We start from the raw sequence: 25,896 nt of genomic DNA on the forward strand, positions 1-25,896 counted from the left end.
GCTATAGCTGAAGTCTTGTCTAGATGATCCTGCAGTGCTTCCATTAATTTCTCTGAAACAGAAGTTAAACTAACAGGTCTGAAATTACAGCTGTGAATTACAGGCTCCGAAAAAGCGATGTGTTTGCCATTTTATTTACCTAATTGTTATTTTATATTGTACTTTATATATGTTTTTATTGTACTTTTTGGAAGAAAAGTAACGCCGAGAGTGAAAGAGAAAACCAAGTTTTTTAGATGCAGAGGAAGCAGTATTTGTAATGTGCTTGTGCCAAGAGAGATTAGAAGTCAGGGTAATTCCCAAAAGAGATATGTCATCTTGCCAAGAAATTGGAGTGTCTTCAAAGGTAAGCATAGGAGCAGAAGAATCCTTTTTGCGAGATATAAGACAAGACTGAGTATTAGAAGTGAGGCTTAGATGGTTTGGCCACGTATGTAGAATGGGCACGAACAGAATACCATCCACACTCCTTTGGAGACAACGACCCACCCAATGGAGCATCCAACGGACCGCGCCTAGGAAAACGTGGGCCAAGCAAGTGGAAAATGACCTGAAGAGCCGACGTCTCGACCTTAACCAGGCCAGGACTGACGCCATGGATCGTAAGGTATGGAAGAACATCACAGAGCAAGTCCGAAACCCTGCAGCACCTACAGCAGCATACTGGTTGCGTGGCCAACTGCCTCCCGCAGCTGCCAGCTAAGGACCAAAGAAGAAGAAGAGTATTAGAAGGATTGAAATCAACTAAGTTGTCTTTGACCCACTGGAGAATTATCTGCAGATCGGCATTTGAGGAATTGGTAGCAGATATTTGAGAAGTTGAAGTGATTGAACAGGGCAAAGTTTCTTAAAATGGAAAGTGGAATGCAATATGCTATCATCGGAAAAACTATGGATAGGATTTCCAGTCAATGGAAAGTCATTAATGTACAACAGGAAAAGAGTGGGGGGAAAGAACTGAACCTTGGGGGGACACCAGCATTAGTGGAGAAGTTAGAAGACAGACAACCATCTACCATCACCTTCAGTGAGCAATCAGAGAGAAAACTAGATAACCAAATACAAAAAACAGCTGACAAAGCATAAGATGGAAGCTTGTTTAGAAGACTTTTATGCCAAACACGATCGAAAGCCTTTGAGATGTCAAGAGCAACTGCTTGTGTTTCACCAAACTTCTCCATTGAATTTGTCCATAAATGGGTAACATAAGCCAGAATATCACCAGTGGATCGACACTAATCAAATCCATACTGGTTATCGTTGATCAGACGAAAGGTTTGTAGATAATTTAAGATTTGGCAGTTAATTAATTTCTAATTGCAATGGGACGATAATTGGATGGGAGGGATTTGCCACCCTTTTTAGGAACTGGCTGGATATGAGCAAATTTCCAAGCAGAAGGAAAAACACCTTTGGAATAAGAAAGTGAAAAAAGACGGCAAAGAACAGCAGTAAGTTCAGGAACACAGGTTTTGAGAACAAGTGGAGAAATACCATCAGGAACTGGAGCTTTCTTAGCATCAAGATTCGTCAAAATCCTTTTGACAGAAGACAACAAGAGGCATTGAATGGAGTGTGTTGGGAATGGTGTGAGGTGTTTTACCAAGATCATTAATACATGAGTTGGAAGAAAAATGGGATGCTAGCAGGTCAGCTTTATCCTTGGCTGAAGTGATAACAGAACCATCTGGTTTTGACACAGGTGGGAACAAAGATGGGCAAAAGTTGTGACCAATAGCTTTGGCAAGAGACCAGAATGCTTGGCTACCATTAGGGCAAGAAGCAAGTTTTCTACTCTTAGCCTGTTCAAAATCTAGTTTGGATTGATTAATAACTGCTTTACAATTGTTGCGAGTTTTGGTGTAGGCAGAAAATGAAACTGAAGAATTGGAAACAAGCCAATTACGATATGCAACATTCTTCTCTTGATGAACAGCCTTAGCACATTTATTAGAAAACCAAGGTTTAGATAAAGGACGTGATTTTAATGTGGAGTGTGGAATAAAGGATTCCATTCCTACAAGAATAATTTCACTGACACGATCTGGGCAAACGTTGACATCAGATTTTTTTTTTTTTTTTTTCCTGTAGTTGTTGGTGCATCGGCTTCTGTGGCCATAATGCACCTCCCAAGGTTTTTGCAGTACTTTTGATCCAAGCCCGAGGCGGGATCTGAACCCGCGACCTTTGGGTTGCTAGGCAGGTGCTTTACCCACCCGGCTAGCCCGGTCGGCGTTGACATCAGAAGTTTTGAAACAGTAATCCAGCTAAGGAAAAGAAGAAAAGAAATATCTCAGGTCATCCCATTTTGCATTCTTGTAATGCCAAACAACATGAGGTTGGGAATAGCCATGAGATAAAGGCTCTATTGGAGAAGAGACAATCACCAAGTTGTGATCTGAAGTGCCTAATGGACCACTTACTTAGACTGTATACTTAGAAGGGTTGTTTGTGAGAAAAAGATCAAGCGTGTTGGCTGCAATGCAGGCAACACGCGTGATCAGTAGGATTGTTCAGTATTCTTGTAGGTAAATGAACAATCTGTGCAAGTTCATTAGTAATTGCAAAAACCTCAGCATCTCGACCAGCTGGGTCAGTGTGACTAGAAAAATGGAAGCCAGCTGGAGTTATGAACATGTGTTTGTGCATGCTGGGGCCCAATATTACTTGGACTCCAGCATGCATATGTGTCACTTGAAACGCTGTGTCAAGACCTTCAGTGCGAAGAAAATGTGCCAGAACGTTTTCGTCCATAAATTCCCAGTCCAGTTTGGTGCTTCAAGTGCCAAAAATTTGGTCATTCACAAACTGTATGCAGAGGTGCAGTCACTTCTGCTTCTTGTGGTTCAAAAGAATACACACAATACCAGCTGTAACAATGAAACTCAAAACCACAGAAACCATAAACACTTCTATAATTGTGAAAAAAGATCATCAAAATGTGCCAGAACATTTTCGGCCATATATTTCCATTCCAGTACAATGCTTCAAGTAGCAAAAATTTGGTCATTCACAAACTGTGCAGAGGTGTAGTCACTTGTGCTTCTTGTGGTTCAAAAGAATACACACATACCAACTGTAACAAGGAAACTCAAAACCACTAAAACCATACACATTTCTATAATTGTGAGAAAAGATGATTGTATAAAAGTATGGCAACTGGCACAGATGTTGAGAATATCACACATAGTAGGAAGCACACATAGTATTCTCCGGGAAAATATGCATATGACATGTGCTTGTGCATGCTGGGGTGCACATGTATGCACGTGTATCACTTGAAACTCTGCATCAAGGCCTTCAATGTGAAGAAAATGTGCTAGAACATTTTCGGCCATAAATTCCCAATCCAGTATGGTGCTTCAAGTGCCAAAAATTTGGTCATTCACAAACTGTGTGCAGAGGTGTGCTTCTTGTGGTTCAAAAGAATACACACACATACCAACTGTAACAGTGAAAGTCAAAAATGGCCTAACTGTCATGGTAATCATTCTGCCTTCTCTAAGGACTGTGAGCAATGGAAACAAGAGAAGAACATTCAGAAATATAAAATGGAACATAAGGTGTCATATCAAAAGGCAAAGAAACACTTTGCAATTCCTACTAAATCATCTACATGCGCATCAGTTGTCCAGCGACTACGCTTGGTATCAACTCAAAGTGACTGCTCAGTCCCTCCAAATATGCAACTCAAAAAGTAAATACACCAGTAACAATACCTCCAGATAAGAATCCCAATCAGCAACTGAAAGAACAAACCAAGAGCTCTGAAAAAACTGATAGATACAAATTCAGATCTGGTACCATGGACATCGATGAAAAAGCAGACAAAGATAATACAGTTCTTGAAATTCATCCAGAAGATGACATTGACACAGGCAGACCAGTTTTCTCAAAGAAGGAAAAAGCAAAAATAGACAGGCATAAGCAAGCTACCTCACGGAAGTTAGCAGACACCAGTTAAAACCAACCAATGGATACAGTTATTCAGTGGAATTGTCTTGGGCTTTGTGCTAACTTAGATGACTTTTACGATATCCTAAGTAAATATTAGTCTGTTGCAGTATGCATTCAAGAAACAGATCTCAAAAATACAATATCTATGACAATTAAACATTACACTATATATAAAAAATATAAATTCCTCTAATTCAGCTCATGTAGCAGTCACAGTGAACTCTGTAGTTCCATCTAGGCATGTCCCTATGCAAACATCTTCAGAGGCAGTTGCAGGCTGTGTCACCTTTGGTATCACAATAATGTTAGTTTTGTTGTATCTATCACCAAATCACACATACACCCTTGCTGATTTTGATGATTTAATAAGGCAAATACTTGCTCTCTTTTGTATGATGGGTGACTGGAATGGCCAATCACCCCTATGGGGTTCTTGACATCTTGACTCCAGAGGACAGATAATTTTTCAATTATCTGTCCTCTGGAGTCAAGAGAAAAATTTTAGATAAACATAACCTGACTATTTTAAACTCTGGTGCTCTCACATACATTTATTTATCATCTGGCTCAACATCTGCTATTGATCTTTCAGTGTGTTCTCCAATGATATTTCCTCTTATAGACTGGACTGTTTCTGACAACTCTCGTGGTAGTGATTATTTTCCTATCATCTGTACTTTTTGTACAAGTTCTCCTCCCCAGAGTAACATTAGAACAATCTGGAAATTTGACAAGGCTAACTGGACTAAATACCAAGAAATTGCTCAATTAGGTACTTCCTTCATAGCAACCCACTCAATTGATTCTGTAGTCAGCTACATTACACAAAAAATAATGAAAGCATCCGAGACTGCTATACCAAAATCCGGCTTCTTCCAAAAATGTGGTTGAATGAAGCATGCAATAATGCCAAAAAAGAAAGGAATAAATACTGGAATCTGTTTCAAAAACATCCAACCACAGTTTAAGAGAGCCAGAGCTAAAGCTCATCATATAAAATGAGTGACTAAACAAGAAGCATGGGCACATTATGCTTCCACCATAAACAGATCCACAGATACTTCTATAATCTGGAAAAAATTAAATGAATGAATGGTAAATACTTGCAAACAACTTCTCCTATTCTACTTGTGAAAGGAAGGAAATTTCTGAACCTGTAGAAATTGCCAATGCTTTAGGTACTTCATTTGAAATGCTTTCAGCTGTTTCCATATATGAACCAGCATTTCAGTTGTTAAGATCCCAGACAGAAAAATACTAACTGAATTTTAATACTGCCATCATACATTTATATAATCTATCTCTAACCATGATTGAATTGCACAATGCGTTTGCACGAGTGAAGAACAGTGCTCAAGGTCCTGATGGAATATATTGCACCATGATCTGTCATTTAAAGTGAAGGAATAATTAACTGCTCTCTTACAACTGTATAACAGAATTTTCTTAGAGGAATATTATCCTGCTAGCTGGTGCTATTCTTATGTGCTAGTCTTCCCAAAACCAGGAAAAGACCACACAGATCCCACAAACTACCATCTTATTTCTCTAATCAGTTGTCTGGGAAAAACATTGGAAGAAATAGTTAATGCTAGACTAACATGATTTCTTGAAACTAAAAACATTCTAAGTCAAAGTCAGTATGGTTTTCAGAGAAGGTCTACTCTTGATCTCATTATTAAAGCTGAAGCAAATATCCGGAATGCATTCCTCAGAAATGAGCACCTAGTCATGATATGTGTTGAAGTCGAAAAAGCCTTTGATACAACTGGCTATATGGGATTCTACAGGACACATAAATCTGGACTTCGGGGTCATCTCCCGAAATTATTAATAATTTTCTAGGCAATAGATTGTTTCAGGTCTAATTCCATTCTTCATTGTCTCGAGCATATGTACAAGAAGAGGGAGTTCCCCAAAGCCCAGTGTTGAGTGCCACATTCTTTGCCATTATGATTATGCTATAACCAAGTGTATATCTGATACAGTTGATGCATACTTATACACTGATGATCATGCCATCTCATGTCTTACTCAAAATACGCGACTAATTGAAAGTCAACTACATGGCACCATTAACAAAATAGTCTCTTGGGCCGAAAACAATGGATATCAACTTACTAAACTGAGTGACTTGCTACCGTACCATACCATACACTTCTGTTGCAAATGTTCTTTACATCCTGATCCAGACTTTCAGTTAGATTCTCATCGTATTACTTTCTGGTATAGTATTAGATACCTTGGTGTAATACTTGATTAAAAATTAAACTTTCTGGAACATATCCATATAAGTTGTCTTAGAAAATTAAATCTTCTCGGAGTAATTTCTTCTATGTCATGGGGTGTAGATTGTTATGTGTTACTACACCTATACCGCTCACTAATTAGATTCAGGTTAGACTATGAATCTCCTGCATATGACTCGACCAGACAGAGTGCACTATGAGTGGCACTTGGGGCCTTTCGCACATAACCAATTTTAAGCCTTTATACGGAAGCCTACAAACCATCACTATACCTTTAACAACAAGTTCTACTGAATTATGCAGCCAAAATCAGCAGTCTCCCATGTCATCCCATGTGGCAATATCTCTTCATGCCAAAATGGAGAAATCTCTAACAAACTGGAGCCTGAATTTCACTAACACACTTTAAGATACTAGCATGGAAACCCAGCCATATCAAATGCCTGATACATATTAATAGACATTTTCAGCAGTGGGGAAATAATAACCTTCCAGATATCAACATTAGGCAAATACATATGGCCCACTCCACTGAGTTTAGAAGTTTCATTCAAATATATACAGACGGATCCAAGGCTGGTAGTAAAGTTGGTATAGCTGTAGTACTACCAAATGCCACCATCTCTGAGGTATACGTACTACACCCATCAAAATGCAGTACTTATATCTCAGAGTTATATGGTATTCTACTAGCCCTAGAGAATATAAAAGATGCCTTGTATGTTCAATCCATCATATATCATCATCATCATTAGCAGCAGCCATTTTCAATCCACTGCAGGATGAAGGCCTCTCCAGCAACTTTCCAGTTCCTTGTGTTTTGAGCACTGGCCTTCCATTTACTACTCACAAACTCATGAATTTCATCTATCCATCTTTGTCTTCCAGGTTTTCTTCTAGCTCCTCTTGCGTAAAATTCTGTTATTTTCCTAGTCCATCTGTCATCATGTCTTCGAGCTATGTGTCCTGCCCAAGACCATTTTAGTTCTTTAGTTTTGACTTTCAATCCGTGTGTTTCTCTTCTTATCTAACAGTCTGATTCCCAATATAATTCGTTCCATTATTCGCTGTGTAGTTCTCAGCTTCTCTTCCATTCTTTAGGTGAGTGCCCAAGTTTCACTTCCATAAATCATGGTGGGGAGTATACATAGGTTCATTGTTTTACATTTCAGACAAACTGGGATATTACTCTTCAGTATGTGACTATATTTCCTGAATGCTATCCATCCAAAATTTATTCTTCTCTTGACTTCCAGCCATTTATCATTATTACAGCTAATAACTTGTCCCAGATAAGTATATGACACCACCTTTTCAATTACTGCTCCTTCAATCATTATTTCCCTTTCTGTGGCATACTTGTTCATCATTACTTTTGTTTTAGCCATATTCATCTTTAGTCCAAAATCCTTACTAACTGTGCATAACTGATTAAGATTTTCCTCTAATTCTTGGGATCGTGGCTTATGACCACAATGTCATCTGCAAATCGTAAATGGTTTAGTAGGTACTCTCCGTTCACATTGACTCCTTTCTGCGACCAGTCTAATCTTCTGAAAGCTTCCTCAAGGGCAGCAGTAAACAGCTTCGGAGATATTGTGTCTCCTTGTCGAACTCCTTTCTCGATTTTAAATTTCCTACTGTCTTTGTCTAGTCTAAAAAAGGAGGTAGCACTCTCATATATTTTCTTCAAAATCATAATATATGGGGTTTCTATGCCTTGTCTTTCCAGTGCCCGAAACATTGCCTTATGCTGTATGGAGTCAAATGCCCTTTCATAATCCACAAATGCCAGGCATAGTGGTGTTTTATATTCATTTGCTTTCTCCATTAGCTGTGATATTACGTGAAGGTGATCCATAGTTGAGAATCCTGTCCTAAAGCCAGCTTGCTCTTTCGGTTGATTCTCATCAAGTATTCTTTCTAATCTGTTAGTAATGACCCTTGTGAACAACTTGTAGATATGAAATAACAAGCTAATTGGTCTATAATTTCCAATTTCTGATTTATGTACTTTCTTATGCAGCAAAACTATGATTGCATTATTCCACTGCTTAGGCGTCACACCTTTTCTAATGCACTTTGTGAAGACCCTTGCCAGTTTTTGTGTTATATCTCTTCCTCCCAATTTTAACAACTCTACAGTAACTTCATCTTCCCCCGTGGCTTTCCGATTCTTCATTTTCTTCAGTGCATGTTCTACCTCATCAGGAAGAATATCGGGTATGTCGTATGTCTTGCTAATTTGCAATCCATCTTCCCCACTGCTGCTATCATTCCCTCGCTCCTTGTATAATTCTCTATAGTAGTCTTCTGCTATTTGAATTATGCCTTCTCTGCTGTTTATAAGTACACCATTGCTATTCTTCAGTTTCAGTATCATTTGTCTTCCTGTATTACTGCTCATGGCTGCTGATTTAAATCCTTTGTTTTCCCTTAATGCTTGTTCTACTTTTCTTGTGTTAAATCTTCTTATGTCCTCTCTGAGTCTCTTTCTAATGGCTTTGTATAACTCAGTATACTCAATTTTCTCCCTGTCAGTGTTTTTCTTGCTCTTCATTTGTCGTCTTCGGTTCATCATGACAAGTGTTTCTTGACTAATTTTTTCTTCTTTGGATTTCTTTTTCCCTATAGGTTTCTTGGGCTTTATCACTTTCAGGAAGTTGTAATATTCCTCGTCGATATCTTGGTCCTGAGCAGTCTGCAGAAGCTCAAACTTGTTCTTAAGTTCCAATACATACTGCTTTTTCTCCTCCTCTGTTATCTCAAAGACCTTTGTATTATTTACTCGAGTCAGTTTTTTCCTTTCCTACATCTATATCAAGTGTACATCTTACCATTCTGTGATCACTTCCAACATTTACCTTATTCAGGATGGTAACATCATTCACAATATATCTTCTGTTAGTGAGGATGAAGTCGATTTCATTAGTTGTTAATCCATTTGGACTCTTCCATGTCCACTTTCTGTTCACCCTTTGCTTGAAAAAAGTGTTCATTACTGACAGTCCTTGATATTCTGCAAATTCCACAAGCCTTTCACCTCTTTTATTTCTTTCACCAATTCCAAAATTTCCTATAGTTCCTCTTTCTGTGCTGTTTTGCCTTTTTCCAACCTTAGCATTGAAGTCCCTCATAATAATAGTGTAGTGGGTTTTCTGCTCATCTAGAAGACTCTCAATTTCCGTGTACATTTCTTCAACCTCTTCATCATCATGGCTCGATGTTGGTGCATAAATCATTATAACCTTTAGCTTGTACCTCTTAGAAATCTTGAGTATTAGTCTTGACACCCGTGGTGATGTACTTTTGAATTCCAAAATGTTTTTTTTAAATCTTTATGGACCAAAAACCCAACTCCACTTTCACTCCTTTCACTGTTTCCATTGGTGTAGAGCAGATTTCCACTTGATAAACTTATAAGTGATTCATTTCTTCTTCTTGTTTCAGCCAAACCGATGATATTCCAATTCACATTTTCTAATTCCTTTTCCAGCTCTAATATCCTGTCTTCACCGATGAGTGATCGTACGTTATAACAGGCCAAGTTCAATTTCTGTGCATGGCAGCCTGGTCGTACCCAGAAATTCTTAGCACCCTCTGCTTCCACTCTGATCCTCTCACTTTTGTGAGAAGGAGAGTGAAAGCTGTGCGCCTCCGTAGCCAGGTGGGAAGGAGCAGCAGTGCGTAGCACACGCTTCTTGATTAGACCGGGGTTCGAGCCCGTCACCACCAAATATGAAGGATGCGGAAAGGTCAGGGAATGACCACCGCATATCCCGGAGCAATATGGCCTTAGTTGCTAATGCTCCTAAAAACCAAATAACAACAACAACAGTGAAAGCTGCTGGGGACTGAGGGCCATTTGTATTGTTGTGCTGTCATATGCTGGTGGGTTTGGTCTTTTCCTCTTCACGCTGACCAGGTGTCTTGAAGAGAACCACTACACGTTCATTGCCACCTAAGTGACGTAACAGGGCTTACCATCGAGAAGGTGTGCATGAGTGGATTTTAGGGAGGCAGGCCAACCGGAATTCTCCTAAATCTTCTGTAATAGAGAGATATTGGATCCATCAGTGTTTTAGGCTGAGTGTCTGATAACACACAGGATACCTGTTTCCCTCTAAGCCCATCATATATATGGACTCGTTAATTGCTGTTAATGCTGTGCGATGTAAATCCTTCCCTAGTTATCCTCTGCTACAGAAAATTTGGATACAGTTGTTAGAACATGGACAACTCATTGTTGGATCCCTGGACACTTTGGAAAAAATCTTCCTTTGGAATCCCAGGAAACGAGCAGGCAGATTTAGCTGATAAAATTGCTTCAAATGTGATGTCATCTAATTTCAGAACCCCTTATAGCGACCATAAATCAGTTATCAAACAGACATATAAAAACAGTGGATATGCATGTGGAAAGATCAAACAAATAATAAACTTCTTGAAATCAAGAGAGAACCCAAACAGTGGCAGTCCAGCCTAAGATCGGTCATACATTCCTAACTCACAGCTGCCTACTAATCAACGATGCCCTCCACAATGCAGTAACTGCTTACACTCATTAATAGTAAAACATATCATCCTAGAATGTGTGCTGTATCTAAAAGAGTGGAAAATTGCTTTATTCTCTTATTTTCATGATTGCAACCAATTAACATTACAGTGTGTTCTAGGAGATCGCAAAGACTTGGATGACATTTTTCTCTTTCTGAAATCGATAAATAAATATCACATTATCTGAACCCTATACTTGTAAGACAAACAAAATAGATATTAGACAGTAATTAGTGCATTATAACCTAAGCTGCCAATGCACAAACAAATCTAACAATAACAACATTAACAAGACTGAATTAGAAAATCTATTGAAACTGTATAACAGAATATTCCACAAAAATGTATTTCCAAACACTAGCTTTCCCTAAAACTAACAAAGACATGCAACTATCAACCAGTAGCCCCACCATTTGTTTAGGAAAACTACTAGAAAAAATGATGAGATTGATGTGACATTTAGAGGAAAATAACCTACAAACACAATGTGGTTTTAGGCATTACAGGTATACACTAACTAGACCTGGCTTCTATCCTAAATAGACCACCTAGTTAGGATAGAAGCCAAATCAGAATTGCATTCATCAGCTCACAACATATGGTTAACATATTTTTTGACATTGAAAAAACTCTTTATACCACATGGAGATATGGGATCCTATGAGACATGCACCATGTCTTGTAGGATCCTATATCTGTCAGAGGCAATCTTCCTATGTTTATCCTCAATTTCCTTATGAACAGAACAGTCTTCCAAGTCAAAATAAAACTTCTGTCTCCAAAATCTACACAAGAAGAAGCTGCTCCACAAAGCTCAGTCTTGTGTGTCACATTGTTTGCCATAAAAATTAGTTCAGTCACAAATTGACTCCCTCCTTCAGTGTCACATGCAGTTTATGTTGATGACTTTAAGCATCTCTAGTCAGCCACAGAACATGAGAACTATCAAGAGGCAGTTGTGATATGCAATCAAAATATAAGTAAGTGGGCTCTAGGTAATGGATTTAGACTGTCAGTGCAAAAATACAATATGTGTACATTTCTGTCACAAGCGAAATCTCCATCCTTACCCCAAATTTAAACTAGAAGACCAGAGAATAGCAATGCAGCTGAAAGCAAAATTTCTTGGACTAATCTTAGAAAAGAAACGTACATTCATGGAAGCACACCCGACAGCTTTTTTTTTTTTTTTTTTTTTTAACTAATGAAAATCCCAAACATGAGAAGTATTAGAACCTATATTACTTAGTGCCATGCATGGGTTGAAGATTGAGAAGATGAAATAAGATATTTGTTGACATGAGACTTGAACTTTTGTAGATTGTAGTTTTCAGGAAATATAGCCTTTGTACAGCTACGTAAAAGCTCTACAAAACATCTAAACTTACTTAAAATCTTTTCATCAACAACACTGGGAGCAGACAGATATTCCTTATTAAACCTATACAAAGTGCTAATTAGATCAAAGCTGGACTATGGAGCCCCAGTGTACGATTCAGCACAGAAAACAGCTCTGGAATGGCTGGACTTAGTTCATCATAATGCACTACATATAGCCATTGGCACCTATCATACCTCCCCTATATATAGTCTCTATGCTGAAGCCAACGAACCATCCCTAACTTTTAGGCGACAACTGGCATTGGATTATGCATTTAAAATAAAATCTACACATGGACACCCTGCTTGGGAGACCCTTTTTGATCCACATTGCAGAAATATCTACCAGAATGCAAGGCTTTTTAGCAGAACATAACCTTAATATGGACAGTGTAGTGCACTTTCCAGTTCACACCTCTCTCTCTGCCATGGAATTTGCACATCCCAATATGTGACTTCTCATTTGAGAAATGGTATAAAAAAGGCGATGCCTGTAACAATCTTCCAAGAGTTACATGCAGCACATAGACTTCAATTTTCTAACTATATTCCAATATACACAGATGGCTCGAAAACAGACGCTTTAGTAGGAGCAGCAGCATTCCCAGATATTACTTTAACACAGCAACCACCAAATGAGTGCATTGTATACGTGGCAGAATTGTATACAATAAAAATAGCTTTAACTCATGACAAGGTAAGTGTTACATGAGAAGTGTAATATATACAGATTCCTTGAGTACTTTACAAACCATTCAAAACGTAGTTACACCCAATCCCTTGGCACATATGACAAATACTAACTGACTGCATCAAAAATGAACAGGATATACATTTCTTTTGGATCCCAGGACATACAGGGATTGCTGGAAATGAAGCAACAGACTGATCAGCAAAAGAAGCCATACTGCAGATTGGAGAAGAAATTTCAATACCGTATTTTGATTACAAGCCTGAAATACAGCGTACTTGCCAGTTGCAGTGGCAAGAAATTTGAAATATGCAAACAGACTGTACAAAATAAAGCCGAATATTGAAAACTGGGTTTCTAACACACAAAAGTCAAGAAAAGAAGAATCAGTACTGGCCTAACTAAGAATCAGACGTACCCATATTACACACTCATTCTTATTGCAAGCAGAAGACCCACTATAATGCCAGACTTCTGGCAATATCCATTCAGTCCAACCTGTATTAATAAACTGTCCTACATATGCAAATGAAGGCAAACAAGCCTTCAAAGATGTGTATGGGACACATCACACCATTATCTTAGCAGACCCCTTGAATGATAGAGATAACTTTACAGATGTTTTCATTTTCCTTAAAGATATTATATATCACATCCCCCTAAAGAAGTAAACACAATCAAAAAAACTAATCCAATGAAGTATGACCAGGCATTATTTTTCTAATATTGTGCAAAGCAGGAAAATTTCCAAATACCTAGTATATTCTATATTCATACCTATTCACAGGAAACAATCTAGTCAGGACTGTAAGGACTTCAAAACAATATGTTGAATATGAATCACATAACAGAAATATTATTGACAATAATTCAGTATGGAATATTGTATAAAACTGAACAAGAAGTTGATACAAATTAAATAAATTTTATAAAGGAAAAAAAAAAAAAAAAACAAGAGAAGGAATATTTAGTATACTATTTGTGAGAGATTTATGTAAATGAAAATAGGAAGTTTTTATATTCTTCATAGACTGGAAAAAACCTTTGACAGAGTTAACACCAACTGCGCTAGCCGGGTGGGTAAAGTGCCTGCCTGGCAACCTTTGGGTTGCCAGGCAGGGTTCGAATCCTGTCTCGGGCTTGGATCAGAGTAAATGCAAAAACTTTGGGAGGTGCATTATGGCCACAGAAGCTGATGTGCCAACAACTAACAAAAAAAAAAAAAAAGGAAAAGAAAAAGAAAAAAAAAAGACAGTTAACCATGTAAAATTAAAGTTTCTTCAAGATATAGGAAAAGATGGAAATGATATTCAATTAATTGTAAACTCTTATGGAACAAAACTGCAAATATAGGAACTAAAGATCATGAATCAGAAATTAGGATCAAGAAAGGTGTTAGATAGGGATGTATACTTTTGCCATACAAAAGTGAAATTAATGAGATTGAAGTGGTGAAAGGAGTCAGTATAGGCAGAACAAATATAATCAATATATACTGATAACACTGCTTTATTAGTCAAAACCAAAAGAACTATAGTAAATTGTAAGTCCTTTAAATTTCTAGGGAAAAGAGATGGGTGTATAAATATAGATGTGAAGAAAACAGACATTATGCACATCAGAAAAGGAGGATTTAGCCCAAAAATGAGAACTCAAATAAATGGAGAAAGAATGGGACAGACTGATAAATTTATTTACCTTGGATATACAGTAACCAAGAGTGGAATAAGTGAGGAGTAAATAAAAATAACTGCTATGTCAAAACTGCATTTAGTTACATGAAAAAAATTGTTCATCTAACAATTTACCAGTTGACATGTAACAATGTAAAAAATTTACATTGCTCTCTTTCGCCCATTCTGTCATTTGGAGCAAAAACAGAAATTTAATAAAAAAAATAAAATAAGTGCTTTATGAAAAAAAAAAAATAAATAAATAAATAATCAACAGAGAGAAATTATAATTTATTTTAACACATTTACTGTTGCTGTACACAGTAACAGTAAATGTGTTAAATGAGAAAGAAAATTACATATATGAAATGCTATAGTAATTAACATTAGTAGAGGCATATGATGCAAGAAAGCAAGCTTATGCAGCATCAGCCAAAAAAAAAAGCCACTCCCATTTCACCCATCCGTTCGTTCGAAATACTTGAGCAGCAAAGCCTTAAATTTATTTAGCCTATCAACTTCCACAACAAGGGATGGAAGTCTGTTCCACCAACCAACTACCCGCTGGCTAAACGAAAATTTCCACACATCTATCCTACATCTGTCTTTCCTCAGTTCTAATTTATGCCCTCTCAGGTGATTATTCTAAGCAAGAGGAAGAATTCCATCAGCATTGAGCATGCTCAAACCATTCAAGGCTTTATACACCCCTATCAGATCACCTCGCTGGTGCCTAGTCTCCAGACACTGTAATTTGCAAAACTTAAGCCTTTCTTCGTAAGAGTACCCCTTTGTTCCATTCACTAATCTTGTTGCCCTTCTCTGTACGTGTTCCAGCAGCTCTACATCCTTCTTGAAATGAGGCCTCCAGACCTGTATACAGTACAGTCAGTCCTCGTATAGCACGATAGTTGCGTTCCTAGAAACCCTCGTGCAATGCAAATTCATGCAATATAAACAACAGGCCCTATGGGAAAAATGGGGTTATGTGCCGACGACACAAGATTGAACACACATTTGTAACCAAAACATTACCAAACACAACCCAGGGGCTCACATCTGGTGAGTATGGGCTTGGCACACCCAGGGTCCTGAGCTGGATATCATCATTCTTCTCTTTCTTGGTGATTCCCTTCTATTTCTCTCTCTCTCTCTCTCTCTCTCTCTCTCTGTCTCAGGGGTAACTCCGATTTTTTTTTTTTGGCTGGTGCAGCAAAAGCCTCAGGCTTCCTTGCATCATATGGTTAATAATAATAATAATAACAATAAATAATCGTAACAAAATACTTATGCATTTTATTACGACTATTACGTAATAAAATATTGTTAATGCTTTTGCTTCTATTGTAAACAAACTTGTTTTTTGTTTGATTTTCTATCCAAACAGATGACAGCCATTCCATCTCTTCCAATTCTTTGTGCTTGATCTAATGGATTTTAATTACACTTTGAGTTGTTCCTGCTATGAAAGTTGTTTTTATTTTTTCTGCATTCTTTCTAATTCCCGGTATTGCCTCATTTAGGTCTGTAGCACGTGCAATATCACATGGTCTTTCATTTCGCTCAAAGCGTTTCACAATTTCATATTTTTTCCTCTATCGACAGAGGTGGACTGGCCATAAGCCTTACCGGAGAAACCCCGGTGGGCCAGAGGCCGATGTGATTTTGGCCATAAACCATAGTATGAGGATACTATAAATTTTCCCGGGTATGAATTTTTGACCCAGTCCGCCTCTGTTTATCGATATTGCTTTTCTTTTTCTCTCTGAATCTGAATATCTTCACCAGGATGCCTCCTTTTCACACCTTTTAAGTATGTTACTCATTTTTAGGGAATAAAGCACAATTACAAAACGAGGAGGCACGCTTGATACACATTAACAAAGCTGGGCGCCTGTAGCAACTGAATAAACAACACCGTAAAGGCTGAGATACACTATTAACACCTCACATTTTACTAAAGCACATTTCGAGGGGTTACTACCATAAAACAATAAAAACAATTTCCAGTTGCGTTTCTGCTAGTGGAATCTGTTATAAACTGGTAGTAAACTTGATCTAATTGCATTTGCGTGTATACCGATAGCTGGAATTGTGTTGGTTTTTACGTTATTATGGTGAAATGTGTTTCCCCTTCACTGATATAAAAAACATAAATACATTTTCAGAATCTTCTCTTAATTCCTATCGTGTTGCGTTCGGTTGGGGTGATTCTGCGTTCGACTGCCATTTCTTGTAAACACAAAGGCGAATCATGCATAAGCAAATTCGGTTCGTGTTATATAAGATATCGTGTATGATCGAATTCGTGTAGTGTAAACACGTGTTATACGAGGACTGACTGTACTTAAGGTGTGGCCTGTGGCCTGACCATTGCCTTGTACAAGGGAATGATCACCTCCTAATCCCTGCTAGAAAAATTCCTGTATATCATTGACAAGACACCATGAGCTACCCTTGCAGCCCGTCTGCACTGCTCAGAGAACTTCATATCTGCCTGCACAATTACCCCCCAGGTCCTTTTCATTCTCTACCACTGTCAGTGTAGTACTACAGAGTTGATACGTTACTCTAGGGTTACTGTTTCCCATATGTAGCACTTTACATTTGTCAATGTTAAACTTCATTTGCTACCTCTCACCCTATCTGCTCTACCTTTCCAGATCCTGTTGCAGCAGCATAGCATCAGTAGTGTCTTTAACAACCCTGCCAACCTTTCTGTCGTCTACAAACTTGGACATTAAGCTTGATATGCCATTATCAATATCATTTATAAATACAGAAAACACTGAACCCTGAGGGACTCCACTAGTAACATTAGTCCACAATGAGCAGTGTCCATTGATTACCACTCTCTGTCTTCTGCCCCTCAACCATCTCTTTATCCATAGCAGCAATTTGCCTCCAATGCCACACTGCTTCAATTTGTGCAGCAGTCTTCCACGTGCAACAGTATCAAAAGCCTTTCTAAGATCCAAATACATAATATAATATCAAAGTTATTCCCTGCATTCAGTTCTTTTGTGACTGCATCATAGTATCCAATCAAATTGGTCAGGCAAGACTTTCCCTTAACAAAACCATGCTGTGTCTGAGCTATAACTGAACTCTTGTCTAGATGATCCTTCAGTGATTCTTTAACCAGTGCCTCCATTAATTTTCCTGGAACAGAAGTTAAACTCATAGGTCTATAATTACTTGTGTCGGCCTTTGATCCTCCTTTGTGAATTGGGGTCACATTTGCACATCTCCAGTCTATGTGTACCTCCCCTGAGTCCAAATAAGCTCTCATAATTATGGCTAAGGGTTTGCTTACTTCCTTTGCTGCCTCCTTTAACATAACTGGATAGATCCCATCCACCCCAGGTGCCTTTTTTATGTTTATCCTCAACAATTTCTTCTCCATTTTCCTCTCAGTTATTACAAAATCATCTAGCTCACTGCCAGAGTTTACTTCATCTCTGGCATTCCTGAATAACTCCTCATGTGTGATTTTAGATGCAAAATACTTCTTTAGTTTGTTAGCCATGTGAGCAGGATACTCAACTGTTGAACCATCAATATCCAGTGGACCAATCTGATTCATCCCTTTCCTTCTAGAGTTTACATAGGTAAAGAACTCTTTTCTGTTTTTCTTTGCATCCTTTGCCAAGGATTTCTCATAATCTGCCTTTGCCTGCCTAATCTCCTTTGTGACTTGGTTATAGACCAGCTTATATCTATCATAGGCTTCCATGTCACCCATTAATTTGTATGTATCCCATGCATTTTTATTCTCTGCCATATGTCTCATTAGTTCGCCTGACAACCATTTAGGCCTGAACCTTGAACAATATTTTTTGGTTGGTATGTAGAGCCTAGTAGCTTCCAAGATAAGTTCTTTGAATGCTTCCCATTTTGAATTTGCTGTTGGTAACATCATGAGTTGGTCCCACCGTATAGAATTTAAATACTGTCTCAGACCATCGTAGTTACCTTTACGAAAGCAAAAACCCTTCCCTTTACCCCTGATGGTAGATATCTCTTTGAATAAATCCCACTTCAGTACACTGTGATTACTGCCACCTAGTGGTTCCTTTATCTGATATGATTCTAATGTCTTGCCATCCTGGACCATAAGTTTTCAATATGAGTTCTGTGAAAACTTGAGGTTCCGTGAAGAAACCAAACAATCCCTCTGAGAGAGAGAGAGAGAGAGAGAGAGAGAGAGAGAGAGAGAGAGAGAGAGAGAGAGAGAGAGAGAGAGAGAGAGAGAGAGAGAGAGAGAGAGATGTTTTTACATACAATCTTTGTCTTTGGTTTTCTTTTTAATGTAGGGGTGGGGAAAGATAACAAAAAAAAAAAAGTCTAGGATGAGGGTTTTGAGGATTTTTCATCTGTATCAGTAGTATTTTAATATGAATTAAGATATAAATACAGTCGATTCTGGTTATTTGGGACACATCGGGACTAGTGCATTTTGACCCGATTGAGCGGCTGCCCCAATTATGCAAAGTTTCACGTCAATAGTTAAAAACACAGCTTTACAATTGATTTTTCTGTACGATCAGATAACGTTATGATGGACTCACCATAGTAAAGTACCATTCACTATACGATATGTAGGCGCCTCCATAGCCAGGTGGGCAGGAGCAGCAGTGCGTAGCACACGCTTCTTGATTAGACCGGGGTTTGAGCCCATGACCACCAAATACGGAGGATGCGGAAAGGTCAGGGAATGACTACTGCATATCCCCGGAGCAATATGGCCTTAGTTGCTAATGCTCCTAAAAAAAAACCAAATAACAAATAAATAAATGCAATATGTAGTAAGTGCCGGTCATTGCGATCATGTTTGTGAATTGAATTTTAATTCTATTAAACAGCAATTCTAATTAGAGAAAATAGGAGGAATATTATCCATAGATTATAAAAGTAAAGTATATTAAGTACAAATTTACACTTTATTACCTTACCAATTAAAAATTTTAAATGATACGTGAAAATTGGGAGAAAATTTTTCACAGGTTAGCAAAATAAAAATAAATTTACTCTTACATGCATAATTTAATCAATGCATACTGTAATATGTACATACTAACTAGTTTACATTTCTGTTCACTGACATTTGTGAGTGGGGGTTAAAATTTAAAACAGTAAAAAAGATAAGCAATCAATAACAAAGAACACGGTACATACAAATTGCAAGTAACATGATACGTGCAAGTGAGAACGGAGTAACAAGTTACGAAGCTTAGAAAATAGGAATGAAGAGAAGATTCTGAAAATTAATTTTTTTTATATGATTGAAGATTTCATGGAAGTGTAAACACATTTCACCATAATAACCCACAGAATTCCAGCTGTCGGTATTATCGCAAATTCAATAAGATAGAGTTTACTATTCGTTTATAGGTGCTTAGAGGAGAAAGGTATCCTGTGTGTTATCAAACACTCAGTCTGAAACACTGATGGATCCAATATCTTTCTATTACAGAAGATTTAGAAGTCCGGTTGGCCTGCCTCCCTAAAATCTACTCATGCACACCTTCTCGATGGTAAGCCCTGTTACGTCACTTAGGTGGCAACGAGCATGTAGAGTGGTTCTCTTCAAGACGCCTGCCTGGTCAGCGTGAAGAGGAAAAGACCAAACCCTCCAACATATGACAGTACGACAAAACAAATGGCCCTCAGTCCCCAGCAGCTTTCACTCTCCTTCTTACGGCAGCGAGAGGATCAGAGTGGAAGCAGGGGCCGCTAAGAATCTCTGGGTACGACCAGGCTGCAATGCACGGAAACTGAACTTGGCCTGTTACTGCATAAGATCACTCATCGGTGAAGACAGGATATTAGAATTGGAAAAGGAATTAGAAAATGTGAATTGGAATATATTCGGTTTGGCTGAAACAAGATCACTTATTTCAGCCAAAAGGCGCCTCCGTAGCCAGGTGGGAAGGAGCAGCAGTGCGTAGCACACGCTTCTTGATTAGACCGGGGTTCGAGCCCGTCACCACCAAATACGGAGGATGCGGAAAGGTTAAGGAATGACCACCGCATATCCTGGAGCAATATGGCCTTAGTTGCTAATGCTCCTAAAAACCAAACAACAAACAACAACATATTTCAGCCAAAGAAGAAATGAATCACTTATAAGTTTATTAAGTGGAAATCTGCCATACACAATGGAAACAGTGAAAGGAGTGAAGGTGGAGTTGGGTTTCTGGTCCATAAAGATTTAAAAAACAACATTTTGGAATTCAAAAGTACATCACCAACAAGACTAATGCTCAATATTTCTAAGAGGTACAAGCTAAAGGTTATAATGATTTATGCACCAACATCGAGCCATGATGATGAAGTGGTTGAAGAAATGTACACGGAAATTGAGAGTTTTCTAGATGAGCAGAAAACCCTCTACACTCTTATTATGGGGGACTTCAATGCTAAGATTGGAAAAAGACAAAACAGCGCAGAAAGGGGAACTATAGGAAATTTTGGAATTGGTGAAAGAAATGAAAGAGGCAAAAGACTTGTCGAATTTGCAGAATCTCAGGGATTGTCAGTAATGAACACTTTTTTTCAAGAAAAGGGTTAACAGAAAGTGGACATGGAAGAGTCCAAATGGATTAACAACTAATGAAATCGACTTCATCCTCACTAACAGAAGATATATTGTGAATGATGTTACCATCCTGAATAAGGTTAATGTTGGAAGTGAACACAGAATGGTAAGATGTACACTTGATGTAGGAAAGGAAAAAACTGACTCGAGTAAATAATACAAAGGTCTTTGAGATAACAGAAGAGGAGAAAAAACAGTATGTACTGGAACTTAAGAACAAGTTTGAGCTTCTGCAGACTGCTCAGGACCAAGATATCGACGAGGAATATTACAACTTTCTGAAAGTGATAAAGCCAAGAAACCTATAGGGAAAAAGAAATCCAAAGAAGAAAAAATTAGTCAAGAAACACTTGCTATGATGAACCGAAGTCGAAAAATGAAGAGCAAGATAAACACTGACAAGGAAAAAAATTGAGTATACTGAGTTATGCAAAGCCATTAGAAAGAGACTTAGAGAGTACATAAGAAGATTTAACACAAGAAAAATAGAACAAGCATTAAGGGAAAACAAAGGATTTAAATCAACAGCCAGGAGCAGTATTACAGAAAGGCAAATGATAATGAAACTGAAGAATAGCGATGGTGTACTTATAAACAGCAGAGAAGGCATAATTCAGATAGCAGAAGACTACTATAGAGAATTATACAAGGAGCGAGAGAATGATGCCAGCAGTGGGGAAGATGGATTGCAAATTAGCAAGACATACAACATACCCGATATTCTTCCTGATGAGGTAGAACATGCATTGAAGAAATTGAAGAATCAGAAAGCCCCGGGGGAAGATGAAGTTACTGTAGAGTTGTTAAAATTGGGAAGAAGAGACATAACAAAAACTGGCAAGGCTCTTCACAAAGTGCAATAGAAAAGGTGTGATGCCTAAGCAGTGGAATAATGCAATCATAGTTTTGCTGCATAAGAAAGGAGATAAATCAGAAATTGGAAATTATAGACCAATTAGCTTGTTATCCCACATTTACAACTTGTTCACAAGGGTCATTACTAACAGATTAGAAAGAATACTTGATGAGAATCAACCGAAAGAGCAAGCTGGCTTTAGGACAGGATTCTCAACTATGGATCACCTTCATGTAATATCGCAGCTAATGGAGAAAGCAAATGAATATAAAACACCATTATGCCTGGCATTTGTGGATTATGAAAAGGCATTTGACTCCATACAGCATAAGGCAATGTTTCGGGCACTGGAAAGACAAGGCATAGATACCTCACATATTATGATTTTGAAGAAAATATATGAGAATGCTACCTCCTTTTTTAGACTAGACAAAGACAGTAGGAAATTTAAAATCGAGAAAAGGAGTTCGAAAAGGAGACACAATATCTCCGAAGTTGTTTACCGCTGTCCTTGAGGAAGCTTTCAGAAGATTAGACTGGTCGCAGAAAGGAGTAAATGTGAACGGAGAGTACCTAAACCATTTACGATTTGCAGATGACATTGTGGTCATAAGCCACGATCCCAAGAATTAGAGGAAAATCTTAATCAGTTATGCACAGTTAGTAAGGATTTTGGACTAAAGATGAATATGGCTAAAACAAAAGTAATGATGAACAAGTATGCTACAGAAAGGGAAATAATGATTGAAGGAGCAGTAATTGAAAAGGTGGAGTCATATACTTATCTGGGACAAGTTATTAGCTGTAATAATGATAAATGACGGGAAGTCAAGAGAAGAATAAATTTTGGATGAATAGCATTCAGGAAATATAGTCACATACTGAAGAGCAATATCCCAGTTTGTCTGAAATGTAAAACAATGAACCTATGTATACTCCCCACCATGACTTATGGACGTGAAACTTGGGCACTCACCAAAAGAATGGAAGAGAAGCTGAGAACTACACAGCGAATAATGGAACGAATTATATTGGAATCAGACTGTTAGATAAGAAGAGAAACACACGGATTTGGCAGCAAACTCAAGTAAAGGACATTCTTATCAAAAACTAAAGAACTAAAATGGTCTTGGCAGGACACATAGCTCGAAGACATGATGACAGATGGACTAGGAAAATAACAGAATTTTACGCAAGAGGAGCTAGAAGAAAACCTGGAGACAAAGGTGGAGATGGATAGATGAAATTCATGAGTTTGTGAGTAGTAAATCGATGGCCAGTGCTCAAAACAGAAGGAACTGGAAAGTTGCTAGAGAGGCCTTCATCCTGCAGTGGATTGAAAATGGCTGATGATGATGATCCGTTTATAATAGATTGTACTAACAGAAAAGTCCAGTAAACAGGGGACTGCTAATTGTTTTTATTGTTTTATGGTTGTGACCTCCAGAAATCCAACCAAACCACGCGGTATGTCGGAGACAATCGTAGGGTTATCCTGAGTGCTGCAGTCTCCTGCCTCGATTAAACGGCATATTGTTCCAATTAAGCAAAGTAAACCCTGACTATTTCTTGATTGGGGTTCTGTTCTTTAAGATATGTCCCAAATAATCGGAATCCACTGTATCTAAGATTCAGAACTGTCTGGAATAGTGCCACACCACACTTTTTCAGTTCCGAATCCCTTTTAGTTCTTAACTTTTCTGATGGATCCCAAAATAAATTTTATCATTTGTTTTATTGTTTTCAATAATATTTTTAACTCTCATCTTCTAAATTCACCCTTTTACATTTTGAAATATGCAAATTTAAAAAATAAAATTAAAAATCGGTCACAGATTGGGAGTGTGGAGAATTGGACCCGGCCAAAGTATAAAGAATTTGCAAGAGAGGCTGAGAGGAGAGAGAATATAATCGTGGATATTCTTTGCAGCCAACCTCCTGGAAGGATGTAGCACATCATGGATGCAGGTTATAAAGGTCTATTAAGATCAGTGCTATTTAGCCAATTTAATTTCCCACATTATATTAACTACATGACATATATTTAACCACTTTCAGACTAAATATTCCTGGTTGAATTCAATCTTGGTGGGAAACTTTATTGGAATTTTTCTCAGACTGACTAAATTAGTCAGTCTTTGGCAAAAGTACCTTGATTATTATTTTTTTTTCACCTTCCCTGGGAGCACAGGTTTCTCATTGTGCCAAACAGCAAATCCAAATATAGTATAGCCCATATGTTTTCTGGGCATGATCTTAGTAAGTCAATCATTTATTCTAAAAATACAGAATGGCTTTGATAATAACTTTAATATACTCTTACGCGATTTCTTCGGGGGAAACTACCCATGTTATTCTTTGTTAGTATTTGTGGTTTATAATAACAGTGAATCCAAACATAATTTAATAATAATTTATAATTAGTTTATAATTTTAATTATGTATTATAAATTTAATTAAATTTAAATTAACTTTAATATTTAAATTGTAAATTTATATTTAAATATTATAATTTTATAATATTCTATAATAATTTGTAATCTATAATAATAAGAAACAGTGCCAAAATTTGTTTTATTTTATAGGTCGCATGCCCGGTCAGCTAAATGTTCTTTTAGCAGAAGCTGGAGTTCCTTATGATGTTGTTTTAGAAATGGATGAAATTAATTCTGATTTTCCAGACACTGACCTTGTCCTAGTAATTGGTGCCAATGATACAGTGAATTCTTCAGCTGAAGAGGATCCAAATTCCATAATTGCTGGAATGCCCGTATTAAGAGTCTGGCTTGCTAAACAGGTATAGGAAAAGTAGTGTTTAAATCAGTATTGTTTTTATTATCTTTGAGATGAGTTCGGAGGTCATGATATTTTTAATCATTAAGGTGTCAATACCAGACAGTATGTATTGCTTAGCCACAAATACTGCGAAAAAATTCTAATTTTTAAAGCAGATTTGAAAATTAATCATCAAAGTTAGAAGGAAAAAAGAGACATATAAGTAGAATTAAGTGTACAGCACTCCCTGGCTTACGTAATACTCAACTTATGGAAATTTGACTTTATGTACATTTTTGCCTGCCGATGCAAACTTTAAAAAAAATTATGGAAGCGTATTTTGCATCCCATAGGAATAAATGAAAATTTATCATGAAAATATTGTAATGTGAACCCAATAACACATTGTTTTTTTGGTAATTCGTTCTAAGACCTCAGAATTTGAAATTTTCACTATATAACTAAGCTATTTATTAATTTTTATAAATTTTAGGTAATTTTTATAATGGAAATTGCACTATACTTTCATCGTTATCATATATTCCGTTATAAGAATCAATTTTGAATGCCTTTGTGATATTTTTCTAAAACACATTTCTGGGAGTCACCATCATAAAACAATAAAACAATTTGCACTTTCCGGTTTATTGGGCTTTTCTGTTAGCGCAACCTATTATAAACAGGTAGTAAACTCGATCTTATTGCATTTGTGATAATACCGATAATTGGAATTGTGTGGGTTTTTATGTTACAGTATTATGGTGAAATGAGTTCCCCTTCACTGAAATCTTCAATTATATAAAATACAAATAAATTTTTAGAATCTTCTCTCCATTCCTATTTACCTATTACAATGGTGAAGGGAAAGGGACCAACGGAAAGTGCAAGTTCTGACAGTGCTAGGAAACGAAAATTGATTTCGAAATGAAGATGATTAATTAAGAAGCACGAAGCATGACAAAGTTTGTCATCTATTGCACGGAATTAGGTCTCACTGCTTCAACAGTGAATACACCGATGAGCCAAAACATTATGACGAACGAGTCATTGTGCAAATCGAAGCAACTGCGGGTGAACTGTGGTGCATGCACGGGTCGGGACACAGTATAAAAAACACCTGATACTGAGCTCTGTTAATCAGTGTTACTCTTGTTCTT

At 37.5% G+C, this 25,896-nt stretch overlaps 1 protein-coding gene across 2 annotated transcripts in view; it reads left to right on the top strand.

Moving 5' to 3' along the window:
* The window catches only part of LOC150085480 (NAD(P) transhydrogenase, mitochondrial-like), a 445,310-nt gene that overhangs the window by 397,484 nt on the left and 21,930 nt on the right, over positions 1 to 25,896 (top strand). For both annotated transcript variants that reach the window (XM_090374063.1, XM_090374062.1), the window contains exon 14: positions 24,550 to 24,761. In XM_090374063.1, coding sequence (XP_090230189.1) covers positions 24,550 to 24,761 — 212 coding nt within the window. The remainder of the gene's footprint in view (positions 1 to 24,549; positions 24,762 to 25,896) is intronic.

The sequence above is a fragment of the Mastigoproctus giganteus genome, chromosome 5, assembly GCF_048544385.1.
Source record: "Mastigoproctus giganteus isolate SK-2022 chromosome 5, ASM4854438v1, whole genome shotgun sequence".
NCBI classification, from domain to species: Eukaryota; Metazoa; Arthropoda; class Arachnida; order Uropygi; family Thelyphonidae; genus Mastigoproctus; species Mastigoproctus giganteus.